Genomic DNA, 16,642 nt, shown 5'->3' with positions numbered 1-16,642 from the left:
AAGGACGTTAAACGTTGAGTCCGTCTGCCCGTCTGTGAAATAAAAATGGCGGACACCTACGGTGGTCGAGAAAGGTTATAAATGCAAACGCTACAAGACAATATCATTAATCACCACACAACAACTTTCAGCTACAGTAGTATTGCAAAAGCAACAACAAACACAAACGCCACAACAAAATAATAGAAAGCCACAACTTAACTTTAAGCCACGAAGGATGCGACGGACAAAACGAAAATGACAGCGAAGCAAGTTATGGCGACAGACCAAGCTGAGGCGCAAGGTTTAAAAATGGTGAAATGAACATCAAATATTAGCACTATTGAAATAGTTATTTATGACTGAGAAAGTGGGCACACCTCACCTACTTTTGTAACTTTGTTCTATTTGTCGCCGAAACTTGTCCGCTGTCACTTACGTCATGTCTTAATGACGTTTTGTGTTTATTAAAATGAAAGTAGTAGCAGATCAAACCAATGCTCATGAAAAGATTTGGTTGCACTTAAATTCTCAGGTAAATCTACAGTTTACTCAATCTGGAGGGATGTTTTATTTGTGATATCAATATTGTATTATTTTATGTTGGAAAAACAGCAACAAAAGCAGCAGGTAAAACTAATGTTAAAATCTTGGTTATTGTACTTTTATTTAAATTGTCTTGAATGTTGAAAATGAGAGCAGATAGCGTTCCTTCTGTTATTTCAACCCTCAAGTTTTGGTTGCACTTTATTCAAATAAGATTCATTGTTGTTTACTTGCTTGTTTGTATCCATAGTACATTTATAACTAATGCTCTTACAATAAATAACAAGAACATAGAAGACTTCACCTGCAGAGTCCAGTATCCAGTATTTATTTCACAGTCACACTAGTAAAATTGTTTTTGCTAAAAAGTTACTGAATCGATTTCAACTCACTGAATCATTTTGGATCGTATTGTTCTAAAAAATTATTATCTCTCTGAATTGTATCGGTAACCTCAATTTCTGAATTGAATCGAATCGTTGTTTAAACAAACAGTTACACTCTTAATTGTGTCATATATTTTAGCACCTTAATTAAGAGGTTCTTCTGCACTCCATATTGAATGTCTTTTTACAAAATAGCAGGAAAAAAAAGCAGCTTGACATCAAAATAATAGATAAAACAACAACACAGTCTTATACGCTCACAAACACTTCTGTCAATTAACGTTATTGCATGAGTTAAAAGCAAACTGTGGCGCTTATTTAATTAATAAGAAGGTAAAGCTGGTGGGAGGACATATTGCGTGGGGACATTCATGCTGCGTGCAGTTTTACCTCCCATCACCACCACCACATTATATGTGCATGTCTGAGAGTTATGTTTGCACAGCAGCCTGCCTTGCTGCGTGCACACAAAGAAAGCATGACAGCAGGTCACAAACCCCACTGAGAAAAAGTTCAACGCAATTAACAGGTACAGTGGTCCTGATTTATCTTTATCTCTCATCCACGTATCACTTACATCAGGAGTGCCCACACTTTTTCTGCAGGCCAGCGACTTTTCACTAGACCAAGTCGAGGGGATCTACCTCATTCATATATATAATTTATATATATTTATTTATGAAAGAGACACTTTTGTTAACAAGTTAATGGTGTTTAATGATAATACAAGCATGTTTAACACATATAGATTCCTTTCTTTCATGAAGACAAGAATATAAGTTGGTGTATTACCTGATTCTGACGTCTTGCTTTGATTAGAAACAGACAGTAGTGCTGATGATGTCCACATTTTCAAATGGAGGAGAAAAAAGTCCTCCTTTCTGTCCAGTACCACATGAAAGTGGTTGGTTTTTGACATCTTATTTATCCCGCTTTCATATTCGTTTTTATACACTTTACAAGAAATACATTGACGGCAAACTCCTTAGCTCCTCAAATCAAGACTCCAAACAACCCAGAACAAGCTAGTCAGGTTACTTATAGACCTCCACCCCAGATCACACCTCACTCCTACCCACTTCTCCAAAGTGGGCTGTCTCATGGTGGAGGACAGAATAAAACAACTTGCACTGAGCCTAGTCTATAAAATTTGCTACACCTCCCTGATACCGAAGTACATGTCTAATTACTTCCAGAACGTAAATGACCGCCATAACCACAACACCAGGGGAAGCTCCACAAACCACGTCAAACCCAGATTCCAATCTAACAAAGGTCTGAACTCATTCTCCTTCTATTGATACGCTGTTGTGGCAGCTATTCAAGATGCAGAGGGACGGATTGTAAATAATTCTATGTATATACTCTGATGATTAACTTGTATGATGACTGTATTATGCTGATAGTATATATTTGTACTAGGGCTGGGCGATATGGCCTTTTATTAATATCTCAATATTTTTAGGCCATGTCACGATACACAATATATATCTTGATATTTTGCCTTAGCCTTGAATTAACACTTGATGCATGTAGTCACAGCAGTATGATGATTCTATGTGTCTACATTAAAACATTCTTCTTCATACTGCATTAATATATGCTAATATTAAACTTTCATGCAGAGAGGGAAATCACAATAAGTCATATATATATATATATATATATATGTGTATATATATATATATATATATATATATATATATATATATATATATATATATATATATATATGTTATATCATTTATTATTATCATTGTCTATTGTGAGCAAACTGTGGTGCTGAATTTCCCCCAGGGATCAATAAAGTACTTTCTATTCTATTCTATTCTATCTATTCTATTAAACAGTTATTAAGCAGTGGCACAAACATTCATGTAATTTCCAAAACAGAAAGTGCAAGATTGTCAGAGACATTTTAAAACAAGCTATGAGTGCACTTTTGTGCATGATGTCACTAAGATGACATATCAAAACAACACTAAATTAAAGTGCACTTTTTGTACAGAACACCACTACAATAGTTTAAAACAAATAAAGTGCACTTTTGTGCATGATGTCACACAAAATATTTCAAGAACTGTCAAATAAAAATGAGCTGCATAATAGGAAATCAAATAGTATATGTGGTATGCTATGTGGTAGGTTATTGCGGACGTTATCTCTTTCTGTTGTTGACTATTTTTTTCATACAGTGTTGATGTGGAAATGGTTGCTTGGGCATTTTGTTGGTGTGGCACCGAACGGAGATGTTGACATGCGGAGTTTCAAGCACTTAATTCTCTAGCGGGTGACTTTTCAAATGTTGCTACACATTAGCAGTGCTGCTACTTTTTGTAGCAACGCTTTTTCCGCATACTTGACATATTACGGTTGTCTGTTCAACATCTTCCCACTTGAAGCCAAACCACCGCCAGACGATGGACCCCGTGCTGTTTTTCTTGGAAATTAATTCTTCCTTCATTTGTTACCAGATTTGCACCTTCTTTCCCTCGTATTACCACTCGCACCGCTTCGTTAACATCACAGCAAACTTAACCACGCCGCTACCTCTCTGCTCCGCGAGAGCTTATGACGTTGCACGCATGACAATATGTGACGTATGGAAGAAGGTGTGCTTGTTTTATGTCTCTCTGAGAAGGAGAGACAAGAAAGAGTGAGACACAGCTGTAGTGTAATGCCCGCAGCTAAAAGCAACTGCGTGAGAACGTATACTCGATTATCACGATATAGTCATTTCCTATATTGCACAGAGACAAACCTGCGATATATCGAGTATATTCGATATATCGCCCAGCCCTAATTTGTACCATGAATTGATTAACGTAGACCCCGACTTAAACAAGTTGAAAAACATTTTCGGGTGTTACCATTTAGTGGTCAATTGTACGGAATATGTACTGTACTGTGTAATCTACTAATAAAAGTTTCAATCAATCAATCAATCAGCTTCCTAGCATGTGCGTGCCAGCTTGCTGAGACTCTTATTTTGTTAGCGCAGGCAGGATGAAGCAGCGCTTTTATTGTGAAGACAGGAACTGTGCAGTCGGTCTTTAGAGTTTTGACTGCAGGTGCGCCGCGAGAGTCTGTTGAAATAAAAAGTGTTTGCCTTCCTTTCAGTGTTTTTTCTTGATAATGAGCTCGCCGCAGCCACCGTCATCTCACAAGATCCTCGGGCGCCGTGAATATCAATCAAGTGACGGAAGTGACGTCATAGTGAAGATTGATGATCGCTAATTTTTGAATGCCTGGCTGGCGATCGACGGACACACCCTCCGTCATTGACCGGTAGCTCGCGATTGACGTAATGGGCACCCCTGACTTACTTCAAATGTTTACACCAAAATCATGCTTTAACTTTCTAAGAAGATTCTTTAACAACAAAAACTTTATTAGTTTGAGCTATTTTGGGATTTTGTGAATTATATTTATATAGCGCTTTTTCTCTTGAGACTCTAACGCTAACCGCTTTACATAGTGAAACCCATTATTTATATTTTAACTACATTCAAACGAGTTGGCCTGGCAATGGAAGCACAGTGGGTGAAGTGTTTTGCCCAAGGACACAACGGCAGTGACTAGGATGGTGGAAGCTAGATTCGTACCAGGAACCCTCAATTTTCTGGCCGGCTATCTAAGCCACACCTCTCATAATTGTTTACTAAACAACAGAAAGTAGGACAAAAAAATACAACACTGATTAAAATACTACAGACAGCAACTATAGTAGTAAATTGCAAAATCTTAAAAGTGTTCACACTTGTTTCGTTTTTTTTTTTTTTTAAGTGTTTAAATCACATGGTATGACTGTCATACAGGTGAAACTCAAAAAAAATTAAAATTGTGCAAAGGTTTGTTTATTCCAGCAATAATATATGGCATAGGCTCATGACATGCAACTCGAGATATTTCAAGACTTCTTTTGATATAATTTTGATGATTGCGTCTTGGAGCTTATTAAGTCATCGAATTGAAAATCTCAGAAAATTGGGGGTCTTCAAAAACTGTAAGCCATGATTATTAACATTATAAGCCTTGACATATTTCACTTTTTAAGTAATGAGTTCATATGACACATTAGTTTCACATTTGAAGTTGAATTGCTGACATGAATGAAATGTTGCTTTTTTGGGGTTTAACATGTACATTTGTGTTATTTGTTGTGGTATTCTATGATATTGGGGGGTTTACTGTAATTAGCCCATGTACAATATAATTTGTCAGACAATACACATGCTCTATTTGGAAAAAAAACAAAAAAACAACAACTGTATAACATGTGTGTGTGTGTGTGTGTGTGTGTGTGTGTGTGTGTGTGTGTGTGTGTGTGTGTGTGTGTGTGTGTGTGTGTGTGTGTGTGTGTGTGTTCTTGTATTTCAACCCTTATTCCCTTCTTGAGACATCAACAGGGAAAAGTACCTTCCATATGAGGACCGGTGAACAATTTAGGACAGAAATCATGGTCCCAATACCGGAAACCATTGCATCTAATAGAGAATGTTTCACGAAATCTATCAAAATAAGGGTAGTCCCAAAGAGTAAGGATTTTTCAAATTGACTGTGCGTCGGTTTTAAAAGTGCTCCCCCTCTGGTCAACATATGAAATAACAAGTGTGTGTATAAATTTGAAGTGCTCCCCCTCTGGCCAACATATGTAATAACAAGTGTGTGTGTAAGAAATTGAAATGCGCCCCTTTTGGACAAAATGTATTTAAAAAAATATATATATATGTATATAGAGACATACTGTAATAAGTTGAAGTAAATAATGAAGATTAAAAACCAATTACAAACAAACCCCCCAAAAAAATTAACTAAAAGCTTACATTTTTTATATTTGCATAGTATGTATATATTATTAATGTTGTAAATACAAATCCTTATATATCTACAAAGGGTGGTCCTAAAGAGGTAGGCATTTTTTGGAGGTCTCAAGAAGCTAACAAATACAAAAATGCTTGTGTGTGTGTGTGTATGTGTGTGTGTGTGTGTGTGTGTGTGTGTGTGTGTGTGTGTGTGTGTGTGTGTGTGTGTGTGTGTGTACGTGTGTGTGTTAAGTTTTGCCATTAGAGAAAAGAAGGCGCTCGATGCAGCCTGTCAATCAGCCAAGAAACGCCACAAACGTCAATGTTTGCGTCTCTGCGCGTCAGACTTGTGCTGAACTGATGACAGAAAAGGCTCGGGGGCATGAAGATGACAAGAGAGCAGCTGTCACTTGTGTGTGTGTGTGTACTGTATAGATTTCCAAACCAAATCAAGAGCAAAACTAACATTATGAGAGGAAAATAGTGAAAAACAGTTGGACAAAAGATCAGAGCGAAGTGATGCAAGAAAGGAAAAGTAGAAGGCAGTGAAAGTACGCCATAAAGAGGGAATCAGCCAAGTTTCTGATACTTGACACGGTTTTGCACCTTCTACTTCAGGGGTCTCAAACTCAATTACCCAGGGTCATAGGAGTTGGAGTGTGGTACCAAGTTTGTCATTACTTATTAAGAGAAGATGTACCAAGCATCTTCTGCCTGCTCAAAGGTAGTCTCTTTGATTGGGTAAACCATTTATGAATTCATAATAAGCTAGATCAGGGGTTAGCAATGTTTTCCAGGCAAAGGATGCCCAAATTGATGGAGAGATGTATATAGAGTATCAATCAATCAAAGTTTATTTACGTTTGTATATAGCCCTTAATCACAGATGCCTCAAAGGGCTGCACAAACCACAACAACATCCTCTGAGCCTACATCCGGGCAAAAAAATCTCAACCTAATGGGCACAATGACACACCTTGGAAGGGACCACAGATGTGGGGACAATTTGCCAGTGAGCACACCAGTCAGATTCTTCTAACTCATCTTTGTACTGACCTGATCACTGACCGTCTAACACGCACCTTTCAGGTAACCTTCCACGGTTAAGGTAAAAGGGCATGTACGTTCAAAATAAATGGTGTGATTATTCTGTGTATATACATAATGAAGGAGATATTTGTTTGTGATTTATCATATCAATTAACTCGTTATTTTTGGCATCCTTAAAAATAACGATTTACAGTAACATGCAACCGGTACGGTAGATCAGTGGTGTGCCGTCAAAGCCAGCAAGGCCTTCTCTGCTGGCCTAATATAACTAGAAATCATGATCATAATTAAAGATCAAAGATATTTTTTATTTACTTTCCCTAAATATCTAAAAGTACTCATATTCTCTTCATGTCATATTATGCTCCTTCCATTGCTGTTGTTTTTAGGTTATAGAGTTTTTATCCAATCAGAATTCAGCTCGCTTATGTTGCCATGCTGTACCGAATCTGCTCGAAGCCTTCAGAATTAGCAATGCTGACGTCTGTGCACTGTAAATGAACGGGGACATACAGTTGACAGACAGTTACGACAGCCAATCAGATCACGAGTTGTTGTCAGTAAGGCTTTCTAGCTGGCCTAAGGCAGATATATATTGTGATGTTATGAGCTAGGTAACACAAGAACTCCATTACCCAGCATGCCACAGTAGTGGAAAGCATGCACAGTAGCCCCGTTTAGCCATGCCGGCTAAACGGCATGGCTAAACGCCATGGCAGCGGGATCTTTTTGAAGAGCACCTTGTGGAGTAAACTTTAAGAACTCAGCCAACACGCCTCGTCTGCATCTTTTATGATTAGACAAAACAACACATATATTTGCGAGGCCATTTTCAAGAAGGATATTTAAAGACAAACTATTGTGAGTTCAGATATTTTATTTCTTTATTTTTTCACGTTTAATATGTTTTTTTGCAATTTTAATTTTGACAGTACCACATAAGATATGTTTTAATTGCTGATGCGGGTTTATGATTTTTATAAAAAAATAACCTGTTATGTACACTGTTGGTGATAATTCAATGCCCAGTAGTGTGTAAATGTGTTTTTGTATAGTATTTCTCCAGCAATGGTCATGTGGTGACATCAATGATGGTATTTTGAGAGGTAATCATTGAAGTCGGACATCACTGAAGGCCTAGGTGGGAAACGCACGGCCTGCCACTGCAGTAGATAACACAAACTACAACTAGAGTAGGATAAAGCAATACATCTATGTAAGCTATAGACATGTACTTCGAGCAACTATTTACAAAAATGTGCTGAAAAGCATGCTAGGAGTGTCACCGCTGTTGCTAGGAGTACCTCCAATTTTCCAGCATGCTTTATGACATTTATTTTGTGGGAAAAACTATATTCTAAAGTTACATGTTTAAAGTTGACGTAGTTGTTGTTTTTGTAGTAGTTGTGTGTTTGTGCTGTCATTTTTGATAATTCAAAATGATTGGATTTATATAGCACCTAAATAGGTAACATTTCCACAGAGCCCTCGCTAAGCACGTTATGTATCTCGATGCTCAACTGGAAGTCCAAAAGCAGACTTTTGATCGCAGTTATTTACTATTTAAAAGGCATAAAAAAGAAAAACATGTGTTCTCCTTTTACATAAGGATTGTGTAATCCCCCAAAAAGTGCAGTTCCCCTTTTATAATAAAATCTAAATGTGCTAGTGTAACTTAACAGTGCTCTCTAATAATGATAACTGTGCTGTCCAATTGTTGTCTTGTTTTCATACACTTCTGAGTCTCCATCCATCCATCCATTTTCTACCGCTTATTCCCTTCAGGGTCGCGGGGGCGCTGGAGCCTATCTCAGCTACAATCGGGCAGAAGGCGGGGTACACCCTGGACAAGTCGCCACCTCATCACAGAACCAACACAGATAGACAAACAACATTCACACTCACATTCATACACTAGGGCCAATTTAGTGTTGCCAATCAACCTATCCCCAGGTGCATGTCTTTGGAGGTGGGAGGAAGCCGGAGTACCCGGAGGGAACCCACGCAGTCACAGGGAGAACATGCAAACTCCACACAGAAAGATCCCGACCTTGGTATTGTGAGGCAGACGCACTAACCCCTCTTCCACCGTGATGCCCACTCTTCTGAGTCTCATTTGCTGTTAATTATTAAATAGTACACTTTGCATTCAGTGGCAATTCTAAGACATTAGCCGCCCGAATGCAGCTGAGATAGGCTCCAGCGCCCCCCAGCCCCTGCGACCCCAAAAGGGACAAGCGGTAGAAAATGGATGAATGGATAGATGGCAGCAGTGCATGGACTATGGACAGTGGCGGCTGCTGGTCTGTCAAGTAGGGGATACTATTTTTTAGCTATTCTCTAAATACGAATACAGTCTCCAATAACATATAAAGTACCTTCAGATGGTAAAGTTTACAAAGAAAACATCACTGAGAGAATTGTAAAATTGTAAAACAACGGAATGAAACTTGAAAATGTTCTGGCAGTTTGTATTTCGAGGTCGCTGATTCGCTCAATTTTCCTTCAGTCAAAAAAAGATTCAGCCTCAGACAAATCATCCAATACTGCGGAAAGCCAGCCGAGCCCAAGCTTACTTTGTCGTCCAGTGGGCGGAACAAAGACACACATTTATTCAATGACTGTCAAGTTTGGCTGCAGTGGAACAACCCACTCATGCTCCCCACTGAACTAAATGAACGCTCAGCTTCAACACTGTTTAATGCACTGTGATGTTATCACAATAAATGATAACATATAATATAATGATACATTGTGTCAGCTGTCACGAAAGTAGCTGATTATGAACAAAAGTTAATCGCATTCTAGCGCATCTTTAGTCAATGAAATGTAAACACGAAGTACATATTTGACCACTTATTTATCAGGTATTTTTGATATTTTGGGGGAAGCCGAATTTCCTTTGCATTTTCGGCGCAATCACCACTGGCTACAAAGGACTACACAGATGGCAGTTTTAGAAAGGATTTAAACCAACACATTAAAAGTGTCAGGATTTTTAGTTTAATGTTTAATGTGCCAATCGTTTCTTTGGTTGAGTCCTACAAAGTGTTTCTACTATAGGTAATGTAATTATTACACACCTGCCGTTTGCAACATGCATCTTAGTTTTAATTGCCAAATTTGGAGGTGTTGAAATAACCATGTAAACTCGCGAATGACAATACCATACCATACAAACTTTATCAGTAGCACTTACATGGCATGTCCAATGTGAATTAGCTTTGAGCGGGCACATTTTGAAAATTGGAGCCTCACCTTTGAGCTTTTATATCAGGCATGCTGGCTTTGTTAGCATGGAAAATTACAACATTACCTAGAGGCAGAATACACCTGTTTGCCCGCCGAGTGTTTGAGTCGGTGCTGACCCTGCAACCTGACATCACATGCAACAAAGGTATTGAAATATGGCACCGTTTGATTTTACGTGAAATTATATTTGTTGTGCCAATGGAATTTGGTCGGTACCTATTTCATTGTTTTTTAAAGTCTTTTGTGGTTAATTTGTTTTTTGTTCTGTTTTCTATCTTTCTTGTTTCTAAGGCTTTGTCAATGATGTTGGATCCTAACACTGCGGTAAGAATCCAGCGTATGACTGTTCTTTGTTCATGAAACAGCTGTACGTGAATAATTTCTTTCGTCATATGTTTTATTAAACAGTCTGTCTCTCTGCTGAGACAATACCGTGTCTGCACACGAGGTTAATGGCTTCATTATGGGGATGAGAAAGAGTGGGATTGTTAATTGCAGAATTAATGGAAAGAGGAACCGCAGGAAATCAAAACCTGAACAGCATGCATCCACATGAAGGAGCTATTTGTGTGTGCATGAAATTTCATGTGTATCATTGTCCATAAAGTGCATATCATATTTGTTTTTTTCACTTCAAGAACTAGTGAACATGAAGACCCTAACTAGTTCCGACTTTCTTTCTCATGCCACATCTTTTTCACAGCTATATTCTGGGAATTTTTCGCACCGAGTTTCCACACCTTCAACGCCTTCTATGAAAACCAAGCAACAGATCCATCATTTCTTGCGAGGACTGTCATGTTCATCACCCACCTTGGCCAAGAATGCATTGCCTGGGGTTGTGTATACATGCCAGTTCTGTGCCACGCATTGTGAGCATGTCAACTGGTGTGTCACAGTTGCAGAAGTATCTCATTTGCAGTTTAGTGCATGTGCCTAGTGTATGTCGGTGTGATAGTGACGGATAGAAAGAAGAAAGCAATCATACTATTGGGACACCTTGCCATTACACTGGCAGGAAATGAAAATGGATGAACTCATGAAGTAGAACCTATTCTTTTTAGCTTTACTAGCTTCCGTTCTCTGTTCTAGTTCATGTCAAAGATGTTTAACGGGCTTGGGGTCAGGAATTTGCATGCTTCTTTCACTACAAATATATCCGGCTGTGGTGCGGTGGGACACAGTCAGTCTAGAACAAAACAGACTGTTTTGCCAAAGTTTGGAAGGATACAGTTGTCTAAACCAGTGTTTTTCAACCTTTTTTGAGCCAAGACACATTTTTTGCATTGGAAAAATCCAGAGGCACACCACCAGCAGAAATCATTAAAAAATTAAACTCAGTTGACAGTAAAAAGTCGTTGTCGCAATTGTTGGACATGACTTTAAACCATAACCAACCATGCATCGATATAGCTCTTGTCTCAAAGTAGGTGTACGGTCACCACCTGTCACATCACGGCGTGACTACTGTGTGTAGTGTTTTAGTTATTGTCTTGCGCTCCTATTTTGGTGGCTTTTCCTCTTTTTTTGGTATTTTCTTGTAGCAGTTTCATGTCTTCCTTTGAGCGATTTTTCCCGCATCTACTTTGTTTTAGCTATCAAAAATATTTCAGTTGTTTTTATCCTTTGTGGAGACATTGTTGATTGTAATGTCATGTTCGGATGTACATTGTGGACGCCGTCTTTGCTCCACAGTAAGTCTTTGCTGTCGTCCAGCATTCTGTTTTTGTTGACTTTGTAGCCAGCTCAGTTTTAGTTTCGTTCTGCATAGCCTTCCCTAAACTTCAATGCCTTTTCTCAGCGGCACTTACCTTTTGTTTATTTTTGGTTTAAGCATTACACACCTGTTTACCTGCACGCTGCCTCCCGCTGTTTCCAACATCTACAAAGCAATTAGTTACCGGCTGCCACCTACTGATATGGAAGAGTATTACACGGTTACTCTGCCGAGCTCTAGACAGCACCGACACTCAACAACAACACATAATTTGCAGACTATAATTACTGGTTTGCAAAAAATATTTTTAACCCAAATAGGTGAAATTAGATTATCTCCCACAGCACATTACACTGTATCTCTCGGCACACTACTGTGGGACGGCGTGGCGCAGTGGGAGAGTAGCCGTGCGCAACCCGAGGGTCCCTGGTTCAATCCCCACCTAGTACCAACCTCGTCATGTCTGTTGTGTCCTGAGCAAGACACTTCACCCTTGCTCCTGATGGGTGCTGGTTAGCGCCTTGCATGGCAGCTCCCTCCATCAGTGTGTGAATGTGTGTGTGAATGGGTAAATGTGGAAGTAGTGTCAAAGCGCTTTGAGTACCTTGAAGGTAGAAAAGCGCTATACAAGTACAACCCATTTATCATTTATCATTTACTGTGCCATGGCACAGTGGTTGGAAAACACTGGTCTAAACCACACATCAAATAAAATGAAGTAACAGGGATGGAGCTTCAGGGGGTGCATTTTAGTGGGGACTTACCCAGAGCGGGGACATGGCGGAGAAGGACCCCTCTCCCAGCTCCATGCAGGCTGGGGAAGGCAGCCTCTTACACGGCTTGGGCCCGGAGAAGCTCAGATCATACAAACAGTCGTATTCTAATCACTACTAACAAAAGAGCTGGACAAATGCAGGCCCAAAGATTGCCCCATTCAGGATGAGTCATGGTTGTTAAAAACTTTACAAGACTGACTTTTGTGATTTTGTAGGTGTAAAAAATAGAATAAATACTGTGCTGTATGACTGACTTTATTTGCACTCTCATATTTCACTTTGCGTCGTGCAAATTTACAAGTGGATCGACAATGTTGTTTCTAATTGTATTGACATCCACCACTTGTCAACAGAGCACAAGCTAAGTGAGCATTTTTACTACTAAGTTAACATGAGTGGCAGTTCATATAAACAAAAAAGTGGAGTGGCAAAGAAAAGGAAAAAAGAGCAAATGTAGCGATTATGTTCTCTCTCTCTCTTGGTTGCGTTGACTTTTTCCTACTGCTTCAAACAGGGCGCGAACACAGGTCACCGGCAAAATAGGTGAGTTTTATAACTATCAAGCTAAAAGCCTGGTCTCACCACAGGGTTTAAAGGGCCAGGTCATGCCCCACGGTTGGTAAATTCAACACTGTTAAATTGATAAATTAAGATGTGCTTCTGAAGACTTTTGTCCGAATAATTAGTGGTAAAGAGGAGGTTTTCTATGGGATTAGTAGTTTGTACTTGTATTCAACCTTTTGAGCCTATTGTATTTCAACAATAGCACAGAGATCCTATATGGTATAACTGGAATGTCTATTAACACATGCACATAAAACATCAGACCTGACTGTGGCCATGCTTGACAAGGTTGAGCGGTCATGCAGTCGGGTTTTTAGAATAATTACCACTCCTATTGAGTTATAACCGGGAGTCAAAATTAACACTGAAAAACAAATTAATCTAAAAAGGAATGTGTTATTTAATTGTGAGTACTCAAAACTAATTCCCGTTAACCCAGCACAGCACATTGTTTTTCTTTCATTCAAATTCTGCGTTCCTAAAAGTTTTACACTTGGCATGATGGCCACTCTTCCACTACTTACCTGTATATAACGGATTTGTTCAGATGAAATTACTAAGCATAGCAAAGTCTACCAGAGTAAGGTGTCTATTTCTTACTGTGAAAATCTTGTTTTTGTTGTCAGTGCTTGTCCGTCTCTGGCAGGCATATTGAGAAATCGCTGCCACGGGGGCAAGTGTAGAACTTTCTGGCGATGCAGGCAAGGTGTCCTGAGCACAAAAACAACCACACACACACACATAATCATATATTGTTGTTATGTATCTGTCCTTGGAAATTGTCTATCTACCGTATTTTTCGGAGTATAAGTCGCACCGGAGTATAAGTCGCACCTGCCAAAAATGCATAATAAAGAAGGAAAAAAACATATATAAGTCGCACTGGAGCCCGGCCAAACTATGAAAAAAACTGCGACTTATAGTCCGAAAAATACGGTAAATATCGACAGCAATTGTAATATTAACTCCCTTCATACCTTTAGATCCAAATTTCAAAACACCTGTTCTTAACTGCAGTCACTGTAAGTGCTACATGTTGTTAAATGTTGTTTTTGTCTTTTGATATTTTATCTTTATCTTGCAAATTATTTTATCTGTAAATTCTAAAATATCCTTGGGGTTACTTGAAAGGTACTTTAACTGCATTATTTAGGAGTCTTTAAGCGACAACTGTGTGGTACTACTTTTTTTCCGTGTTTGCTTTTCATCCATCTTCCGCTTGTATTCATCGTGTATCTCTTTATGATTCTTGAAGAGGTGGGAGATCAAATTGCTCGTATTAAAGGAAGACGTCTTGGTTCCTCCTCGCGTAACCAACTTTTTGCTGTCATTACAAATTGCCAGTTTTTTATCCGTCAGAGACACTTTAAAATAATCCCAAACCATAGACATGGTGTCGTTAATCAGTCACCGAGCGAGCTTGCTTGTTAGCCACGGCTACAGCACCGGCAACAACACATTCTTGTTGATGTTATGCTCCGCTCGCGGCGGTTTGATGAGGTCATCAAGCGTCGCCAGTAAACCTCTCATGCTGCAGTCGTGCTGCAACTCCTGTGTTGTGTGTGGGAGAGCGGAGAGGGGAGAGGGGAGGGGCTGCTGACTGGGAGACGCATCTGCTCTGTACTTCTCCCTACGTGCGTCTACCGCTCCGTACAGCGGCGTTTTAAAAAGTCATTAATTTTACTTTTTGAAACCGATACCGATAATTTCCGATATTACATTTTAAAGCATTTATCAGCCGATAATATCGGCAGGCCGATATTATCGGACATCTCTAGCAAAAATGGTACATCATGAATGATACATCAACAACAAGCAGAGAACGCTACGCTGACTGTTTACCTGCGTCAATGTAGCCCAGATAAGTTTATCATATGCCTTTGCTAAACAGACAGCCACCAGATGTAAACTAACACAGGGGTCACCAACCTTTTTGAAACCAAGAGCTACTTCTTGGGTACTGATTAATGCGAAGGGCTACCAGTTTGATACACACTTAAATAAAATGCCAGAAATAGCCAATTTGCTCAATTCACCTTTAACTCTATGTTATTATTAATAATTAATTATATTTATCTTTGTAGAAACACTGATCATCTTAATGATTTCTCACAATAAATATATATAGAAACAGATAAATATCAATATGTAACACTTTATTTTTATATTTTCTCTAAGTGCACATTTTTCAAATTGAACATTTTCAAATGATCACTTCTAAGACTAAGTCTGTCTTGTGAAATCACAATATCCCATTTTAACTAGCTAGCCACTAACATTTTTTAACAAATCATGAATTACTTTACACCATGTTTGTACAAATTATAACTCATGTAAAATACAAAAGTCAACTCTCAAATTTTTAAATAAATCATGTCACACTTTGAACTGGACACCAAATCTGTTATCTGTTATATTTTCTTGGATTTTCAAATTATATTTGAGTTTTGTCTCTCTGAGAATTAAAAATGTCGAGCAAAGCGAGACCAGCTGGCTAGTAAATAAATAACATTTAAAAAATAGAGGCAGCTCACTGGTAAGTGCTGCTATTTGAGCTATTTTTAGAACAGGCCAGCGGACTACTCATCTGGTCCTTACGGGCGACCTGGTGCCCGCGGGCACCGCGTTGGTGACCCCTGATCTAACATATGTGAAGATCAAGTCCTGAAGGAAGATATCATTCATATCGCCACAGCTGGTCTGCCATAAAATACATTGGAGAGGCATTATTACAGCAAGGATGAACCAACTGTACTACACAAACAAGGGCATTTAGTTGCAAATACTGGCTGAATGTGAGTTTATTTTACTTACTGGAGATTATTGGACATCTATAAGTAATCACAACGAGCTGGGTTCGCATTGTACCAAAAAAAAAAAAGAGATCAGCATTGTCATCTGAAAAATGACTTAACGTTCAGTAAAACATTTTAAAATTTTTCCTGTATGACATTCTGACTACTGAGCAAATTTTATTTCCATCCATCCATCCATTTTCTACTGCTTGTCCCTTTTGGAGTCGCGGGGGGTGCTGGAGCCTATCTCAGCTGCATTCGGGCGGAAGGCGGGGTACACCCTGGACAAGTCGCCACCTCATTGCAGGGCCAACACAGATAGACAGACAACATTCACACTCACATTCACCCACTAGGGCCAATTTAGAGTTGCCAATCAACCTATCCCTATAACCTATCAAATTTTATTTACGCATGAAAATAATAGCCTATGTTTAATCACAGTTCAAAAGTGTAATTAATCCGATTTTTTTTTAAAGAATCACTTTAACTTCCTTAATTATTATTATTATTATCATCAGATCCAGATCAACACAGACCATAACAATACAATCTATATTTTCAGGTCTGTTTGTTCATTGTTACACATATCTGTTTTTGTTAATAGTGTTACATTGTTATATTGTTTACAAACACAAGTGCTTTGGTGGCAAAATAATATAGCGTTGTATATGTAAGATTGTTTTCCGCTGTTGACTTATATTAAAGAGGAATAGGAGAAAAAAATGTTTGTTTTTGTTATTGTTACATTATCTGAAAGATGTGATTCTTA

At 38.7% G+C, this 16,642-nt stretch overlaps 1 protein-coding gene across 2 annotated transcripts in view; it reads right to left on the bottom strand.

Annotated features, from left to right (window-relative positions):
* The window catches only part of dntt (deoxynucleotidyltransferase, terminal), a 211,198-nt gene that overhangs the window by 176,803 nt on the left and 17,753 nt on the right, over positions 1-16,642 (bottom strand). For both annotated transcript variants that reach the window (XM_061962526.1, XM_061962534.1), the window contains exon 3: positions 13,676-13,786. In XM_061962526.1, the coding sequence (XP_061818510.1) occupies positions 13,676-13,786 (111 nt within the window). The remainder of the gene's footprint in view (positions 1-13,675; positions 13,787-16,642) is intronic.

The sequence above is a fragment of the Nerophis lumbriciformis genome, linkage group LG02 (assembly GCF_033978685.3).
Source record: "Nerophis lumbriciformis linkage group LG02, RoL_Nlum_v2.1, whole genome shotgun sequence".
Classification (NCBI taxonomy): Eukaryota; Metazoa; Chordata; class Actinopteri; order Syngnathiformes; family Syngnathidae; genus Nerophis; species Nerophis lumbriciformis.
This window is presented reverse-complemented; position numbering and strand designations above follow the sequence as displayed.